The sequence below is a fragment of the Sebastes fasciatus genome, chromosome 17, assembly GCF_043250625.1.
Source record: "Sebastes fasciatus isolate fSebFas1 chromosome 17, fSebFas1.pri, whole genome shotgun sequence".
NCBI lineage: Eukaryota > Metazoa > Chordata > Actinopteri > Perciformes > Sebastidae > Sebastes > Sebastes fasciatus.
This window is the reverse complement of record NC_133811.1, coordinates 2,814,002-2,830,417: the sequence shown is the minus strand read 5'-3', so window position 1 is coordinate 2,830,417 and position 16,416 is coordinate 2,814,002. Positions and strand designations below refer to the sequence as shown.

General features: G+C 42.6%; 1 protein-coding gene across 2 annotated transcripts in view; it reads left to right on the top strand.

Annotated features, from left to right (window-relative positions):
- Nucleotides 1–2,188: 2,188 nt before the first annotated feature.
- Nucleotides 2,189–16,416, top strand: part of macf1a (microtubule actin crosslinking factor 1a) — a 322,097-nt gene continuing 307,869 nt past the window's right edge. For both annotated transcript variants that reach the window (XM_074612659.1, XM_074612658.1), the window contains exons 1-2: nt 2,189–2,531; nt 14,325–14,560. In XM_074612659.1, the coding sequence (XP_074468760.1) occupies nt 14,338–14,560 (223 nt within the window). In that variant the 5' untranslated portion in view covers nt 2,189–2,531; nt 14,325–14,337. The remainder of the gene's footprint in view (nt 2,532–14,324; nt 14,561–16,416) is intronic.

Sequence of the window (16,416 nt, the reverse complement as noted above, 5' to 3'; positions counted from 1 at the left end):
AGAGCTGCGAGACTGAACCAAAATAGTTACACTGTGGGCCGTAAAAACAAAACAATGAGCTGAAAGATGCTTTAAACCCTCTGTAGAGCTGAGGGGGACTGCACTGTGGGGTTGTCATTTTCTATTTCATCATTAAGAGTGACCTCTTCTATATTGCACATAGGGCTGTCAAAGTTAATGCAATATTAAATTTGCTTTAACGCCACTAATTTCTTTAACGCATTAACGCAACTTGCGATTTTTAGGTCGTAGAGGGCTCCGTTTAAAGATTAGAGTGAAGATAATGGCAACACATGAAACTAGAAAAACTAAGGAATCCATCGGTACCAACCATGTCATACTAGCTTGTTGCAAAGGAGGTTAAATAACGCTCCAAATGTACACTAAATTTTGGCAAGGAAAAACTGTCATGGCCATTTGCCAAGGGGTCCCTTGACCTCTGACCTCCAGATCAGTGAATGTAAATGGGTTCTATGGGTACCCACGAGTCTCCCCTTCACAGACACGCCCACTTTATGATAATCACATGCAGTTTGGTGTAAGTCATAGTCAAGTCAGCACACTGACACACTGACAGCTGTTGTTGCCTGTTGGGCTGCAGTTTGCCATGTTATGATTGGAGCATATTGTTTTATGCTAAATGCAGTACCTGTGAGGGTTTCTGGACCATATCTGTCATTGTTTTGTGTTGTTAATTGATTTCCAATAATAAATATATACATATGTTTGCATAAAGCAGCATATTTGCCCACTCCCATGTTGATAAGAGTATTTAATTTTTGACAAATCTGCCTTTGAGGTACTGTACATAACCTATTGAAATGAGGGTAGGCAGAATGTTGTTGGCATCATTGGGCAAAAAATCCCAATGCCTCATGGCTCTGTTTTCAGGCTTTAGAAAATCGAACCTGTGACAGGAGCCTTTTGCCAATCACAGGTAATTTCATTGAGAGAGCGTTCCTATTGGCTGTTCATTCAGCAGAGGCAGCTGTCAATCACTCGAGAACTCCGATCAAACGGTGAAACTATGCAGCAATGATCAAATGCGAATCAATATTCTGTTACTGTAATGCCTATTTCTTGCCTCACCTGCTCCGGCTGGTGGGCGGTGCTTGGTATTTACTCAACTGATCTCAACAACACAAACAGTACACTACAAGATGTTTCTGAAAACATTTGAGGGGAGAAATAGGCTTTACAGTAACAGAATATTGATTCATATTTGATCAGCGCTGCCTAGATTGACCGTTTGATCAGAGTGATTGACAGCTGCTCAGAGACGGCAAGGCTCCAGCTCGGCTTTGATTGGTTGTTTTCCTCCAGTCTGTGAAATCTTGCAGATGCCGTTAGGAGCACTGGAGGACACAGATGAACATTTTTCAGATTACCTGTCTCATGCACTACTGTCAGGATATAGTGTCCGTTTTTAAAAAAATAACTTTTTTAAATCAGATTTGCTCCATTTCTACCCACTGCTGCTTTAATATGCAATCCCTAAAGATGGGGGACCCTTGGTGGTCAGGGACTCCTCTGACCTTACCAACCTACAAAGGTCAACACAAACTATGAAGTCCTGATTGGGAGCGGCAACCCAAACACAACTCTCCCTCTCCTCTCCTCTCCTCTCCATCTCTCCATCTCTCCCTATCTCCCTCTCCTCTCCATCTCTCCATCTGTAATCAATTTCCTTTTCCTGAGCTACTCCCTCTCTTCCTCCAGCTGTTGGGAGAGGGGGAGGAGGGGGTTGTGTGTGTGTGTGTGTGTGTGTGTGTGTGTGTGTGTGTGTGTGTGTGTGTGTGTGGAGGGATTATAAAAACCCAGATTATTACTATCTCGTGATGTGAAAGCGCAGATCAGATTCTGCTTCTTGTGTAATCCTGAGATCTATATGAATGAGTAGCTGCTGTAAATATTCCAGAGTGAACGCCCTCTTTCTCCCCCTTTCCTCCCTAAAGAGAGAGAGAGTGAGGGCGGGTGTGGGAGCGGGTCTGGCGCTGCTGAGCCGAGCCGAGCTGAGCTGAGCCAAACCACGGTGATGACGCAGACTACAACCCAAAATTCAATTTCCGCGACACTTAACACACTCAATAGGCACATGGGTTAGTGTTGGAGCCGTGAACACCACAGCCTATAGAGAGAGAGAGAGAGAGAGAGAGAGACAGAGACAGAGAGGAGGGCTGGTGGGGGGTTGTTGAGAGGAGAAGGGAGAGACACAGAGACAGAGAGAGAGAGACACAGAGGGGGGATAGCAGGAGGAACAGAACAGCCATTACCATTCAGGATTACATCGCTTTGCTTCTTCTCACCCAGCCTCATCTCCCCCCCTCTCTCTCGGTTCTGTATCGGAGGAAAGCGTGCTAACGGAAACTCGATCGGTGGAGCAGAAAACATCCACCCTTTTCCATCCATCCAGCCATCAGCTCGTTCCGTCCAGGAGGACAGGAGGAGAGCGAGCAGCGAGCCTCGGCAGCAGACTGCCCGGCCTCCCTCGCTCTGCGCTCGGACTCCAGGAGCGCTGCTGCCCGCTGAAGGTAAGCTCGGAGCTCCGCAGCTCCACGCAGCCGGCTCGTGCTTTCAACTCGTGCGTGTTCAAATCATCATCATAATCATCATGTGTCCTCAAGAGATGTCGAGTCCGGTGATGATATTATTAAAAATGAATTCTTAGAAATCAAAAGCTATCAGCTCGAGGCGGCACATTGTGGTCACGAGCCTGTGAACTCACTAAACACACACACAGCTGTTATTTAAGCAGGGAGTGTGACCTGATCATTATCCTAACAGAGCTTATTAATATGAATATGAAGATGAGTTGGGCTGGGTGAGGTGTTTCCCCTCACATACATCAATAACGTGTTGATCACCACGTTGATCACCATTCATCACATGAGATATGTGCTCTGTGTGCTTTCACTCCACTAATCTCAGTTTATTGCCTGAAAGCGTCCACACTGCGTGCTCGTGATGAGGGCTGGGCTGGAAATAACCAGTCAGTCAGTCAGTCAGTCAGAGAGGCTTCTGGGTCGTGAGGAGGCTGCATGCCCAGGTTGTTCCCACTAATGAGACACTCAGCAGTAGGATGGAGGATGGAGGCAGCAGGATGGAGGCAGCAGCAGTAGGATGGACGCAGCAGTAGGATGGAGGCAACAGCAGTAGGATGGAGGCAGCAGTAGGATGGAGGCAGCAGCAGTAGGATGGAGGCAGCAGCAGAAGGATGGAGGCAGCAGTTTGGTGACAGTCACAAATGGATAAATGTAATTAGTTGGTGTTATGATCCATCCGAGGCTGGGCGGGCGGTGTGTGTGCTGGTCAGACAAAGAGCCCCCGTACTCCCAGTCTGCTCCGTGCACAGCAGCGTTTGGTCTCCATGTCTGATGTCCATTCATGCAAACACATTCTCTCTCTTCACGTTCAAAGGGACAGACAGACAGACAGAGAGAAAGAGAGACAGAGAGAGAAAGGCATGCGTGCAAAAGTGATGAAATGAAACACCAGCTGCAGCTATTTTATGTGCACAAACACACATTTATTGATTTATGCAATCCCCCCAGACCCTCCATCACCTCCACCTCCACCTCCACCTGCTGTATGAATCCCAATGGACTCCACCACTGCAGGCTGTCTGTCTGTCTGTTTGTCTGTCTGGAGAACCACAGTGATATTATGCAAGGTGCAGACAGAGAGAGGGAAAAAAAAGAATCCAGATTCAGGCTCCCCTCCTGCCGCTTTGTAGCAGATGGTCAAACATGGTCCTCCCTCCAGCTTTATGTTGGACCTTCAGCATGCAGGCTTCTTTTCTCCTCTGTCAGATTTGTCAAAATTCATTTCCATTTTATTCAGACAAAATTCTATAATTCAGTTGGTCTCTTCCACCCATTTCTTCCTCTGCACTGGCCATAGACACACCCCCTTACTACTGTATGTCATAGTTGTGGAAAGCACCAATATGTTTCGGATGCAGGGGATAAAAGAGTGCACTGTCAGTGTGTGACGTGGTTGTAATTTGATTTGATCACATTTCTGCTTTATTAATCCAATCAGTTTTGCTCACACAACTGACAGTTTGTTTAAAAATAGTTAAAAATGGGACTCTAGAAAGCAGCTCATGAGCTCTATGAACAGTAGGTGCTGGAGCCCAAGGTGACATCTCCAAATTCCTTGTTTTTTCCAACCATCAGCCCAAAATCTAAATCCAAATATCAGAGAAAAAGCAGCAAATCCTCATATTTGAGACGCTGGAGCCAGCAAATGTTTGGCATTTTTGCCAGACTTAAACTGATTTATCAGAACTGATTTTCTCTTTATAACTAATCAAGTGGCTCCTGACCTTTTTCATTCGCCTCATTATGATCGCTCCAACTAAAGATTGTTTTTCCTTTTTTTCTGGAGAATTTTTCTATGCCTAAAGAGATGAAAAATATCCAGATTATGCAAAAACTTGAGAAAAAAATTAACAGTTTGGTGTAACAGAAATATATATTTGTCTTTCTTTTACCTTTAATAACCTTGTCATCCATAGGGCTGGACAATATAGTGATATTATATTGATATTGTGATATAAGACTAGATATCATGGTAACATGGCGTACGTGTTATCTTTTCATTGTTCTCAAGGCTGCATGACAGTAAAGTGATGTCATTTTCTGACCTTACCAGACTGTTCTAGCTGTTCTATTATTTGCCTTTACCCACTTAGTTATTATATACACATTACTGATCATTATTTATCAAGAATCTTATTATGTAAATAGTTTGTAAAAGCACCAATGGTCAACCCTGCAATATTGATATTGAGGTATTTGATCAAAAATATTGTGATATTTGATTTTCTCCATATCACCCAGTCGCCCATCAGATCTGTCTTGATCATGACCCCCCAGTTTGGGAACCTCTGGACTAATCCATTCTACAGATCAGCACCATTTTCATGATCCTGAAATGGTCCTTCTTCTCTTTGTGAAATGCTTGACTGGCAGTCCTGTCCTCCCCCTGTCCTCCCCCTGTCTGTCTGTCTGTCTAGCCAGCGGTCTCTGTTGGTTTGCTCTCCCTGCAGCTGTTTGGTATGCACACTGCATCTTAACATGAGTGAAAGAAGAACAAAACGTAGAGACAGACGAGAGAAAGGGAAAGAGAGATTTCTTATCTCCTTGGTGTTGCTTTTATGATGTCTTTAGTTCTTTATGATGCTAACGACCATGTCCTGGAGCTGTAAATATTGATCAGTGTGTGTAACGCGGCACAACCGGTGACCCCATGCTGCTCTTCTGTCTCCTTTTATACCTCCCTCTCTCGTTTTATCCTTCATCACTTGTTAACCTATACGTTTTCTTTCTGTTTCACATTTGTCTCTCTCTCGCTCTCACTCTGAGTTCCCCTTCTTTCACTCTCACTTTAATTAACTCTCTCTTTGTCCAGTCATGCTGAGTAGTAAGCTATACAGTATTGTTGGCAAGCCAGTCCAGTTTGTCTCTCTGTGAATGTATATGTAGGCCTATTTAATGTATGTGTGTGTGTGTGGGGGGGGGAGCTGAGTCTACCATTCATTTGTATGACTCATCATGACTGGGGGCTGCATCATATATCCTCATACTCTACTTACTATCTACACTTTTAATAACTAATGTAACAAGTGTGCTTCCAATGTGTCTTTAATAAGACAGACAGGGACGAGACAGCCCAGTCGCACAGCAGTTTGTTAAATAGTCACAAAATTGAATCTTTTAAATGATTTGTGTAAATACAGTAGACATGCATTTCACATTTTTTCATGATGTTCAGCATGAAATCAGTTCGTATGTTAATCCACGTAATTTTGAACCGCGAAGTATAAAGAGCGGCAAACGCCGCGTAGGGAGGAGGTCGAGGAGTGAAACCACCGGACTTTCGCCCAGGAGACGGGTGTTTGTGTCTCGTCTGAAACCAGTTTTTGTCCTACAGCGGTTCGGCTGTCATTTTCCAACTTTAAAGGAATAGTTTGAGATTTTAGGAAACATGCTTATTTCTTGCAGAGAGTTCGATGAGATAATCGATACCACTCTCATACTGTGTCTGTAGTATGGAGTATGGAGCTAGTAGGAAGGAAGTAGCCTAGTTTAGCATATAGACTGGAGAAACTGAAACAGCTATCTAACGCCGGCGTAACACTGGCTGTGCAGCTCTGGGTGCACGCTGTAAATCACATGTGTACATCGCTAGTGTTTTCTGCTCAAGCAGCTCTCTGTTATGGAGTTTGTCCGGCAGAATTATTGTCTGTCTGTTGAGCATGAATGTCAGTTAAACTCTCGTCAGTGTCCGTTAGAGCGTTGGTATGCTGCTCTGGTACGACACAAAGACGTGCACCGGCAGTTACGACCGTTACTCTGCAAAGTAACGGTCGTACTGTCTGGTTTTCTCTCACTCTCACTCTCCCTCACCTTTTTTCTGATCCTGCTATACCTCAGCATGTCTGTCTCTGTCTCCCTCTCTCTGTCTGCTTCATGTCACACCTCCTCTCTTTCCTCATTCACACACACACACACACACACACACACACACACACACACACACACACACACACACACGCACACACACACACACACACACACCCTACTCAGGCTAAACTGTGGGAACAGACCATGTCCATGTAAATCCTGGTTGAGAGTTATAAATCATGCCAGTCAAGCATCCAGCATGGATATGTGTGTGTGTGTGCGTGTGTGTGTGTGTGTGTTTTTGAGTGTGTGTGTGTGTGTGTGTGTGTGTGTGTGTACAAGTGTGTGTGTGTTTGTTTGTAAAGCTTTGGCGCACACTTTCTTGCTTATGTGCTTTTTGTGTACTGTTTCTAAGTCAGTTAGTTAGTATATGAGTCTGTATTAGTTGGAATATATTAGTCTGTTGATTGGTTGAAATAAGTGATGGATCATTGAAGTAATTTATCAGGCAAAAATGTAAAATATGAACTGGTTCCATCTTCTCAAATGTGGAGGATTTGCTGATTTTCTCCATTTTATATTACTGTAAATGGAATACCTTTGTGACATAGTGATTAAATGATTAGTCGATTAGCACCCAGGTGTCCATAGACAACAATGCTATTTGCACCCGACCCGCGCACACAATACATACTGTATGTGTATATGTACTGTAGGTATATTTTTCCTAAACCTAACCAAGTAGTTTAAAGCTAACTAAAGCTAACTAAAGCTAACCAAACTGCGACTGAAAACTGAAAATAATAATTTAAAAAACAGAAAATAAAAGTCAACTAGCTGAATGCCTGCCGTGTGACTGTCTACCCAAATAGACACTCCGATTAATAAAATACAACTGATAGGCTAACTGAACAGTCTAATAAAAAAGGTGGACTCCAGACTTGAGAACTTGTGGTGACCATTTTTTCAGTGTTTTTTTGTTACTTTTATAAACTGCATATTAAGTCTGGTAAGTCTATCCACCTTATTCTCAGTCTGATAAATGTCTAACTAAAAAACTAAAAAGGAACAGATCAATCCAGAACTGAAACAATTAGTCAGTTAATCGATTAGTCCACAGAACATTTAAAGGAGCAGTGTGTAACTATTGGCAGAAATGGAATACATTATTAATAAGAATGTTTTCTTTAGTGTATAATCACTTCACAGAATCCGCCATGTTGCACCGCCACGTTTCTAAAGTAGCCCGGAACGAACAAACCAAACACTGTTAACTTTTCCTGCTTGGGCCGGGGTCCATAACGTTACACGCTCCTGTTGCCGCCGCTCTCTCTCTCTTGCTTCATCACTCACCTCCCACGCACACTCACTCTACGCACTGGCTCTGCTCCAGATGACCTCCTAAGTTACTCTCACAACAGATGGCTCTAGAGAGGGACATTTGAGTTTTCACGTCGGCCACCGTAGCTCTCCAACACGCTTGGCTCGCGGGAGAGGCTTCCGTTAGTTGCAATCTCCTCACCTCACCGCTAGATACCGCCAGATCCTACAACTGTAGCTGTAATTTTTCAAGCAAAAATCAATTAAATTCACTTGTTCCAGCTTATCATATGTGAATATTTACTGGTCTTATTTGTTTTTTTATGATAATAAAGCGGCATAATCTTTGGCTTTTCGTCTGCTTATCAGACAGAACCAGCAATTTGAAGACGTCACCTTTGGAGTTGGGAACTTTAATGGACATTTGTCAAAAATCTTTGATATAGTAGTGGATGATATAGATAGTATAGATATTATACTGTAGATTAAATCAGAAAGCAATAATTAACTTAACAGATAATAAAAAATAATTGTCCTGTAGTCCCCAGGCTGAAACTCTGGGACTAGGGAACGAGTAATGAGCATATTTCACTCAATATTTTAAGCTGTTATTGACAAGAAATAACAAAAGAAGACAAATAAATGATCAACTAGAATGGCACTCGAAGAGCGCAGACCTCCGCCAAGCTGCCCAAGTACGATTGCCCCCCCTCTCCGTGCAGCTTGTGCCATCATCCACGTGTATTTTTGTTTATGATGAGATCAGCTGTACATAGCGGGGCATCGTAAAACACTTCATTCAAACTGGACAGAAACAAAATAAAACTCAGCTAAACCGTCGTCTTTACTCTTTCCAACAATCACAAAGTGTGCTTTGGTCCAACTCAACTGTAATTTCACAAAGTTTAATGTGAAAAAACGCCGAATCTACAGGTGTCCCCCCCTCCCTCCACCCCCGCTCTCTCTGTCCCTCTCTCTGCAGGCAGAAGGAAAGAGGCTGGGTGACGCGTCATGAACGCATCATCAGTTACACTGCACATGTCTTAAAGCCTGTGGTGTTAATGCACAGGCTGAGCGGAGTTATTCAAAAAAATTCCTGAAGCCGGATCATGATCCAGATCGCCACCAAAATCTAATGGATTGTTCATCGTGCCACATCCCACCCCTCCAAAACATTTCATTCAAATCAATCACGGCCTTTTGGAGTAATCCTGCTAATGGACAAACAAACAAACCAACGCCATTTATTACCTTTCCTACGCCTTTGGCCTAGGAAGGAGTTAATAAATGAATCAATGATGAATCTTCTTTACCTGCAGTCCTAACAAAAAGCTGTGAGCAAAGTAACTATAGCCTATATGTGAGTGCATGTGTGTTGGTCTGACTGTGAGTGAAAATGCCTCGGCGAAGGTCTCATCAGACAGGAAGTGATCTCATCCTCTCTCACACTGCTCCTCCAGTGTTTCTGCTGGTAGCTGCTGCTTCTTCTTCTTCTTTTTCTTCCTCTTCTTCTTCAAAGATCTCTTTTTCTCCTCACATAGCTCTAATGACACGTTGCGCTTTGAAGCCTCTATTCTGGCTCTATTTATAAAACTGTTAGTTGCAGTGGCACTGACTCACAGTCAGCAAGCAGCAGGGAAACTGACTTCACACACACACACATGCACACACACACACACACACACACACACACACACACACACACACACACACACACACACACACACACACACACACACACACACACACACATAGAAACACTAACACGAGGACATAGACACACCGACTTGTACACCAGAGAACCGCAGAGAATTCTGGGGTGGCTTTAACCTCTTCCTAGCAGCGTTGCTGTGGAGACAGGGATTCAGGAAGTGGGGCTTTGCCAGCGGTCTAGCCAGGGGCCAGCAGCGGGAGGAGGAGGCGGAGGAGGAGGAGGAGGAGGAGGAGGAGGAGGAGGAGGAGGAGGAGGAGGAGGATTTTTGGCAGCACTAGCCCAGATGGAAATCCCAGCCGTTGTGTCGGACTCACACATCGTACACAGAGACATTCCCCCCCGGTGACCAGCGTTCAGGTCGCTCCACAGTTTAGTCTCTGCAGCCTCGGGGATGAAGAAAGGCAGATCTGCTCTTTGGCAGCCAGCAGAAGTTAGTCACTCAGTAAAGCACTCACAGTTTTAGGGGTTAAGCTGGTTGTTTGCTGAGTTTCTCAGGGGGCCAGAGTGACCGTTATTTAACTGTTACTGGATGAATTGTGAAACAAACCAGATCACTGGTGGATTTGAGGACTTTTATACTTGGAGACTTTACATCCATTTGGAGGAAACAAAACTGAAAATTCATCAGTAAACATTTAAAAATGATAGATTATCTAAGATTTCTCCAAATGCTCAAAGTTGGTTTCACTTTGACTTTGCTAAAGAAGTCGCACATGGTTGCTTAATTCATTCGGAATCAAACTTCCAATTTTGATCCTGTTGTAATCCTGAATGTCTTCACAACCTTCAACCCTTGTGTCTTTGTGTCCAAACCAGAAGGTGCTTTATTTTGCCTTACAAACATTTTTTACAGGAGGCATGTTGACATGTCACAGTAGGAGAAGCACGGGTGTTAATAATAAAATAAATGATGGCTGAATTCAGTTTCAGCGTCCTGGTACCGTGCATGCTTGACTTTCTGAGAATGAGCTGGCAAGTCAAAATGTTGCTGTGAAAAAAAGCCTGTTGTTTTAAGAAACTGACCTTCTGAGATACATTAAGCTTCATTTGGCCCGATTGAAATAAGTGCACGGGCTACCTGCCTGTGTTCATTCCACCCGTGCACTCATTACGCGTCACTGGTGTCTTCCACGAGCTGCTAGCTTGACAGCTGTGAGTACTAACAGTAGCCATGTTGGTTGTTATAACGTTCATTGTAATAATTTTGGGGGAGTGGGCCTTTGGAGGGAGGCCTGAAGGGACGGACTGTCAGTGTTGCCGGCTTGGCGACTTTCATTGGAAAAGAGATGGCAACACTGGGCTGGGTTTATGGGTTGGATCATTTTTTAAATCTAGCGTACTCTTACCAGTTTCTCAAGATTACCGACCCTACCTTTAATTACAGATTATATATACATTACGGTTGACCAATTTTGAATTCATGCTGTAGAGTTTCAGATACTTATTTTGTTCCAGAAGTTAATGGTTTTGGTCCATTCATTTCCATGATTTAAAAAGAAATTAGGAGATTCTTGAAACTTGTTTGAGTTTCGTAATCCAACACATCTTTTTTTGCATAAAAAAATTCTAAATTATGTCATTGTTGCAGTTGTAATTTCAGATTAATTAATTAAAAGTCTTCATTGCATTATCTTGCAACAACAGTGTAACTTTCACATAAAGTTAATGCAAACAAGATGTTCTCTTCAGTGTCAGTTTCAGGCACGGTTTATAGCATAGTTAAGTGTAGTGGCAGAAAGTAATCAAGTACTGTACTTTATGTAATATGATCCTGTGCTATAGATTAAAGCTAGGTTCGGTAAATGTTGAGAAACTAGCAAAAGTACTATTAGATTTAAAAAAATGACCCAACTGAATAACCCAGCCCAGTGATGCCAACTCTTTTCCTATGAAAGTAGTTCGCAGCACGAGCTCCAAAAGCCCCGAAATCTAGAGAGAAAGTCCTACACTGAGTCCGTCCCTTCAGGCCTCCCTCCAAAGACACTCCCCCAAAATCATTACGAATGTGAACAACGAACACGACTATTGTTAGTACTCACAGCTGTCAAGCTATAGCAGCTTGAGGAAGACTCCGGTGACGCGCAACGAGTGCATGGGCAGAGTGCATGCAGGCAGGTAGGGAGGTAGACAGGCAGACAGCTCATCCAATCATTTCATTTGGGCCGAATAAAATTTTTATAGTCCTTAAGATGCCAGATTTTTTTCTCTTTTTTTGTCATAGAATTTGAATTATTGATTGCTGTCCGGATGTAATGAGAATTCTAAGAAATAAAACAAAAATGCTTTGAAGAACATTACCAACTAAACTATCCATCACTATATAACGTAGTTAAAATTAGCGCCACCTCCACCAGCTGTAACATTAAAATGCTGCTTACGTGTCAACGCATCAGTAATAATATTACAGTAATCTGATAAATATAATAATAATAATAATAATATAGCTCTCTGAAAGGGACCGTTCTACCCAACAAGAACTTTTACTTTAAAACTTGAAGTACATTTCGCTGTTAATACTTTTGTTGTTTTATCTAAGTGAAATCTTGACTTTTACTTACAGAGTATTTTTATAAAGCCATATTGATTTTTACTTATAAGACATGAGTTCTCTTCCCCCACTGGTTAAAAGTAATATCAAATATATGTGATTTGCAGTGAAACATTCAAAATCACTGCTAGTATGGTCTTCCAAAGACACGTTTACAGCTGAATATCAGATAGAAAGGTAGATGTTTTTGCAGTGTAAGTCTTAGAATGATATAGATAAATAACACAGTGGAGGTTTAAATAAATTGTAGGATGCGCACAAAGTCTGGGAGCTGGATTCAAACTCATGACGCCAGCGGCACACGGCAGACGCTCACTAAGCTGTGACTCCCTGTGGAGCTGCAATAGACGAGCCAGTAACGACCAATTCATTCTCTCAGGACAGATATTGATTTCTGAAGCTGTGATGGACAGATCAGAGCGTCAGGTCCCCAGAGTCCTCACACACACACACACACACACACACACACACACACACACACACACACACACACACACACACACACACACACACACACACACACACACCTGTCTAGGGTATATGCTTACAGCAAGTATTTACTGTCGCTCATTTTTCTTCATTATAATAAATAGGTATTGAATTCAACCATAAATGTCAATAAACAGGTTGTAGAGATGGATGAGCAACAGATAGAGAGAAGCAAAGGGAGGAAAAGAAGGAGAAGAGACAGGAGGGAAAGGACAGAGAGTGAAAGAGAGATGAAGAAAGAGAAAAAAAGCTCTCTCCTGTCTTCCAGGCTTATTGACTTTTCTTTAAAAATAGAAACACTACACAAGATTGGAATCTCATCTCTCTCAGTCTCTCTTTAGTCTTTGGTGCTTGTCTCTTGTTGAATAGACACTGTTCAGAATGTCCCTCCCTTTTTCCATTTCTCCGTCCAAACACAGAGCTGACATCATCCATATTATCAATAAATCAGCTCTAAGCAGGACGTAATGTCTCCAGACCTCAGTGATCTCTAGGAAGTGATAAAACGCTCTACTAACTTCTACTTCTAAGTCTTGTTGTGTGTGTTTGCAGGATGCTTGTGTTCTGTAGCTGATAACCTGTTTATGCATGAACACACACACACACACACACACACACACACACACACGCACACACACACACACACACACACACACACACACACACACACACACACACACACACATACGCTTCAACTTACAATTTTGTAAACCACATTATTTGATGGTAATATAACTATAAAAATATATTTCTTTTATTTGGCGAGTGTGTCTTTTATGCCAGCAGTCATATTCAGAGTAAGAGTCAGATTTCAAGAATCAGAGCAACTTTGCAATTAAAAGGAATATGATTGCAATTGTTGGTAAATCAAACATAAATTAGGACAAAATCATTTGTTTAAAAGAAAGTTTGAAAAATTGCCTTTTAATAAAGATAATAGTTCTAAGTGTATTTTTGTGATACAGCATTCAAAAATGTCTATATAAAGCCAAATCAACATACAACTATTAGAATTTCTTTAAGTAATAATAATATATTTATATAATAATAATAAGCGGTTGAAGATGAATGGATGGATGGATGGTTAAGCGTGTTAGCACGACTTCTACTAATTAGAAATGTTGACCTGATGAAGAGGAAAAGTCAGAGGATCACTAAAGTCATTAGGATTCATCCTCTAGGGACCATGAACAACAACTTCCATGGCAGTCCTTGTGATAGGTATTGAGATATTTCAGTCTGGACCGAAGTGATGGACATACATAGCCACCCCACAAGCATGGCTGAAAATCATGAACAGGAATGTCGGGAATAACACTCTTATCTCTGTAGTATGCACATAGTTGGATGCTGATTGATTGACTGTAGTGATGGGAAGATATGTGAAGCAGGAATATCAATCATATTATGTATATATATTATATGCTAAGGTTTCTCCCCCCACCTTTGGTCCTCAGTAATCTGTCTCATCATCTCTACTGTCGTGTGCTCTGTTCTTCTTCTATCTGTTCCTCAGAGCTCTACACTAGTTCATCACTGGAGGTCTGCAGCCTCATCAACTCATTAGCAGCTGTCTAGACATGATGACCAACGTTGTTTCTCTCCTGATTATTGCATTATTACTGTTGTGCTGTTGAAACTTTGCATCATTCATGACCCCAGCGATCACACACAATGAATTATACAGTGTCTCCACTTTGTCTGAAGCTCCTTCTTCTCTCTTTTCCTACAATCCTTCTTTCTTCCTCCCTTCTTTTGACCTCCTTTCTCTCCCCACCCCCCACTGCTCTACATCCCTCCTTACTTCCTCTTCTTCCCTTCCTCACCCCTCTCCTCCCCGCAGCCCTGAAAGTGAGATGGAGTCGTCAGACGACGACACTCTAAGCGAGCGCTCCTGCGTCAGCGAGCCGTCCTTCCGTAGCGAGCGTTCGGGGGGGTCGTTGTCCCCGTGTCCATCAGGACTTGTGGGGCCACCCGGAGACACGTTACCGTGGAACCTGTCCAAACACGAGAGGAGGAAGAGGAAGAGCCAGGACTCGGTGCTGGACCCGGCGGAGAGGGCGGTGGTCCGTGTCGCAGGTAAGAGAAACCGTCTCACACTGGCAATAAGGCTTAAGGATGCTGTCAGCGTTCCTTTGAGCAAGGCACTGAGCCTGCATCTGCTGAGTGGAGCTGCTCAGGGGCAAAAGGTAGAAGACTGTGTTTGTTGTGTAAGACTGTGAATGTTGCTGTAAGAGTGAGCAGTGGAAAATAGAGACTAGATTCAAACTCAAGCTGAAGGGAGAAGAACACTGGCAGGAGCCAGGAAAGTAGCGTCTGTTAGAGGGACTCTCTGGAAGAACCACAAACTGCTTGTTAACAGAGACACCTGTGGCCGTTAAATCAACGACAGTCAGCGTCCTGTTGCTCGCGCTCGCTCTACCGACACACACGAGACTGAACGTGATTCACAGGCATCATGTTGATTAACGTTAGCAACATTAGCAGCTAAAACCACAGTATCACTATATATTTCACATTTTCACCACATATTTCTGATGTTGATACTAGTGTTAACTTTTCCTGCTTCAGCCTCCCGACCGTGGTCAGAAGGAACAGGGGAGACACCGTAGTTTTGATCTCTTGGGCCTGAGTAAATAACGTTACTCGCTCCGGAGTTAACCCCCGGTTAAAAGCAGTCTACAGGCTGAAAGAGGAAACCCAGAAAATTACAACCTGTTCACACATTGGCAATAGAAAATGATTTATATTAGTAAAAAGTTATGTACAGTCCCTTCAAACTCAAAGTGAAAGCTTTAATGGACCTTCACTTATCATATATAGAATTTTAACCCACTGCATCACTTTTGGTCCAACAGCGCACATACACAACATAAAGGTCAGGCAGCAGAGATGTTGCATCTGTGATTTACAGATGACTTATCTCAAATAGGCTGTGTGAGACTTCCAGCAGAGGAATAAAGAGGCGAGCTAACAGAGAATTATAGGTGCTCAAAAGCACAAGAATTGACATCAGCCTGACCAGAATATGATAACATTTTTCTTTTTATCATTAGATGATTAGTCTTGGTAAAAATGTTTTCTCTTGTATTGAGCTACATAGCTACAGGATGTGTCCGGTTCATTCTCATTTGCATGCTGACATTTTCTTGGCTGCTCGTGTTTGATCGCGGGGCTTCCTTCTGGGAATAGGAAGCCATACTTGGAATAAGCCCTGTTTCCTTCAAAAAAAGTCAGTAAATGTCACAGAGATGGGAGGAAAATCCGGTTATGGTCTCTTATATTTGTATTTGGGATAAAAACTAGGGCTGTCAAGGATAACCCGATAATAATGTGTTAACGTTTTAAGGCCACTAATTTCTTTAACTTGCGATTTTTATGTTGTAGCAGGCTCAGTTTTAAAGCTGGAGTGAAGATATTGACATTATATGAAACTATAAAACCTAAGGAATCCATCGGTACCGACCATGTCATACTAGCTTGTCGCCAAGGAGAATAAATAACACTCCAAACTTATGCTAAATGTTGGCGAGGAAAAAAGTTCTTTGACCTCTGACCTCCAGATATGTGAATGTAAATGGGTTCTATGGGTACCCACGAGTCTCCCCTTTACAGACATGCCCACTTTATGATAATAACATGCAGTTTGGGGCAAGTCATAGTCAAGTCAGCACACTGACACACTGACAGCTGTTGTTGCCTGTTGGGCTGCAGTTTGCCTTGTTAGGATTTGAGCATATTGTTTTATGCTAAATGCAGTACCTATGAGGGTTTCTGGACAATATCTGTCATTGTTTTGTGTTGTTAATTGATTTCCAATAATAAATATATACATACATTTGCATAAAGCAGCATATTTGTCCACTCCCATGTTGATAAGAGTATTAAATACTGGACAAATCTCCCTTTTAGGTACATTTTGAACAGATTAAATA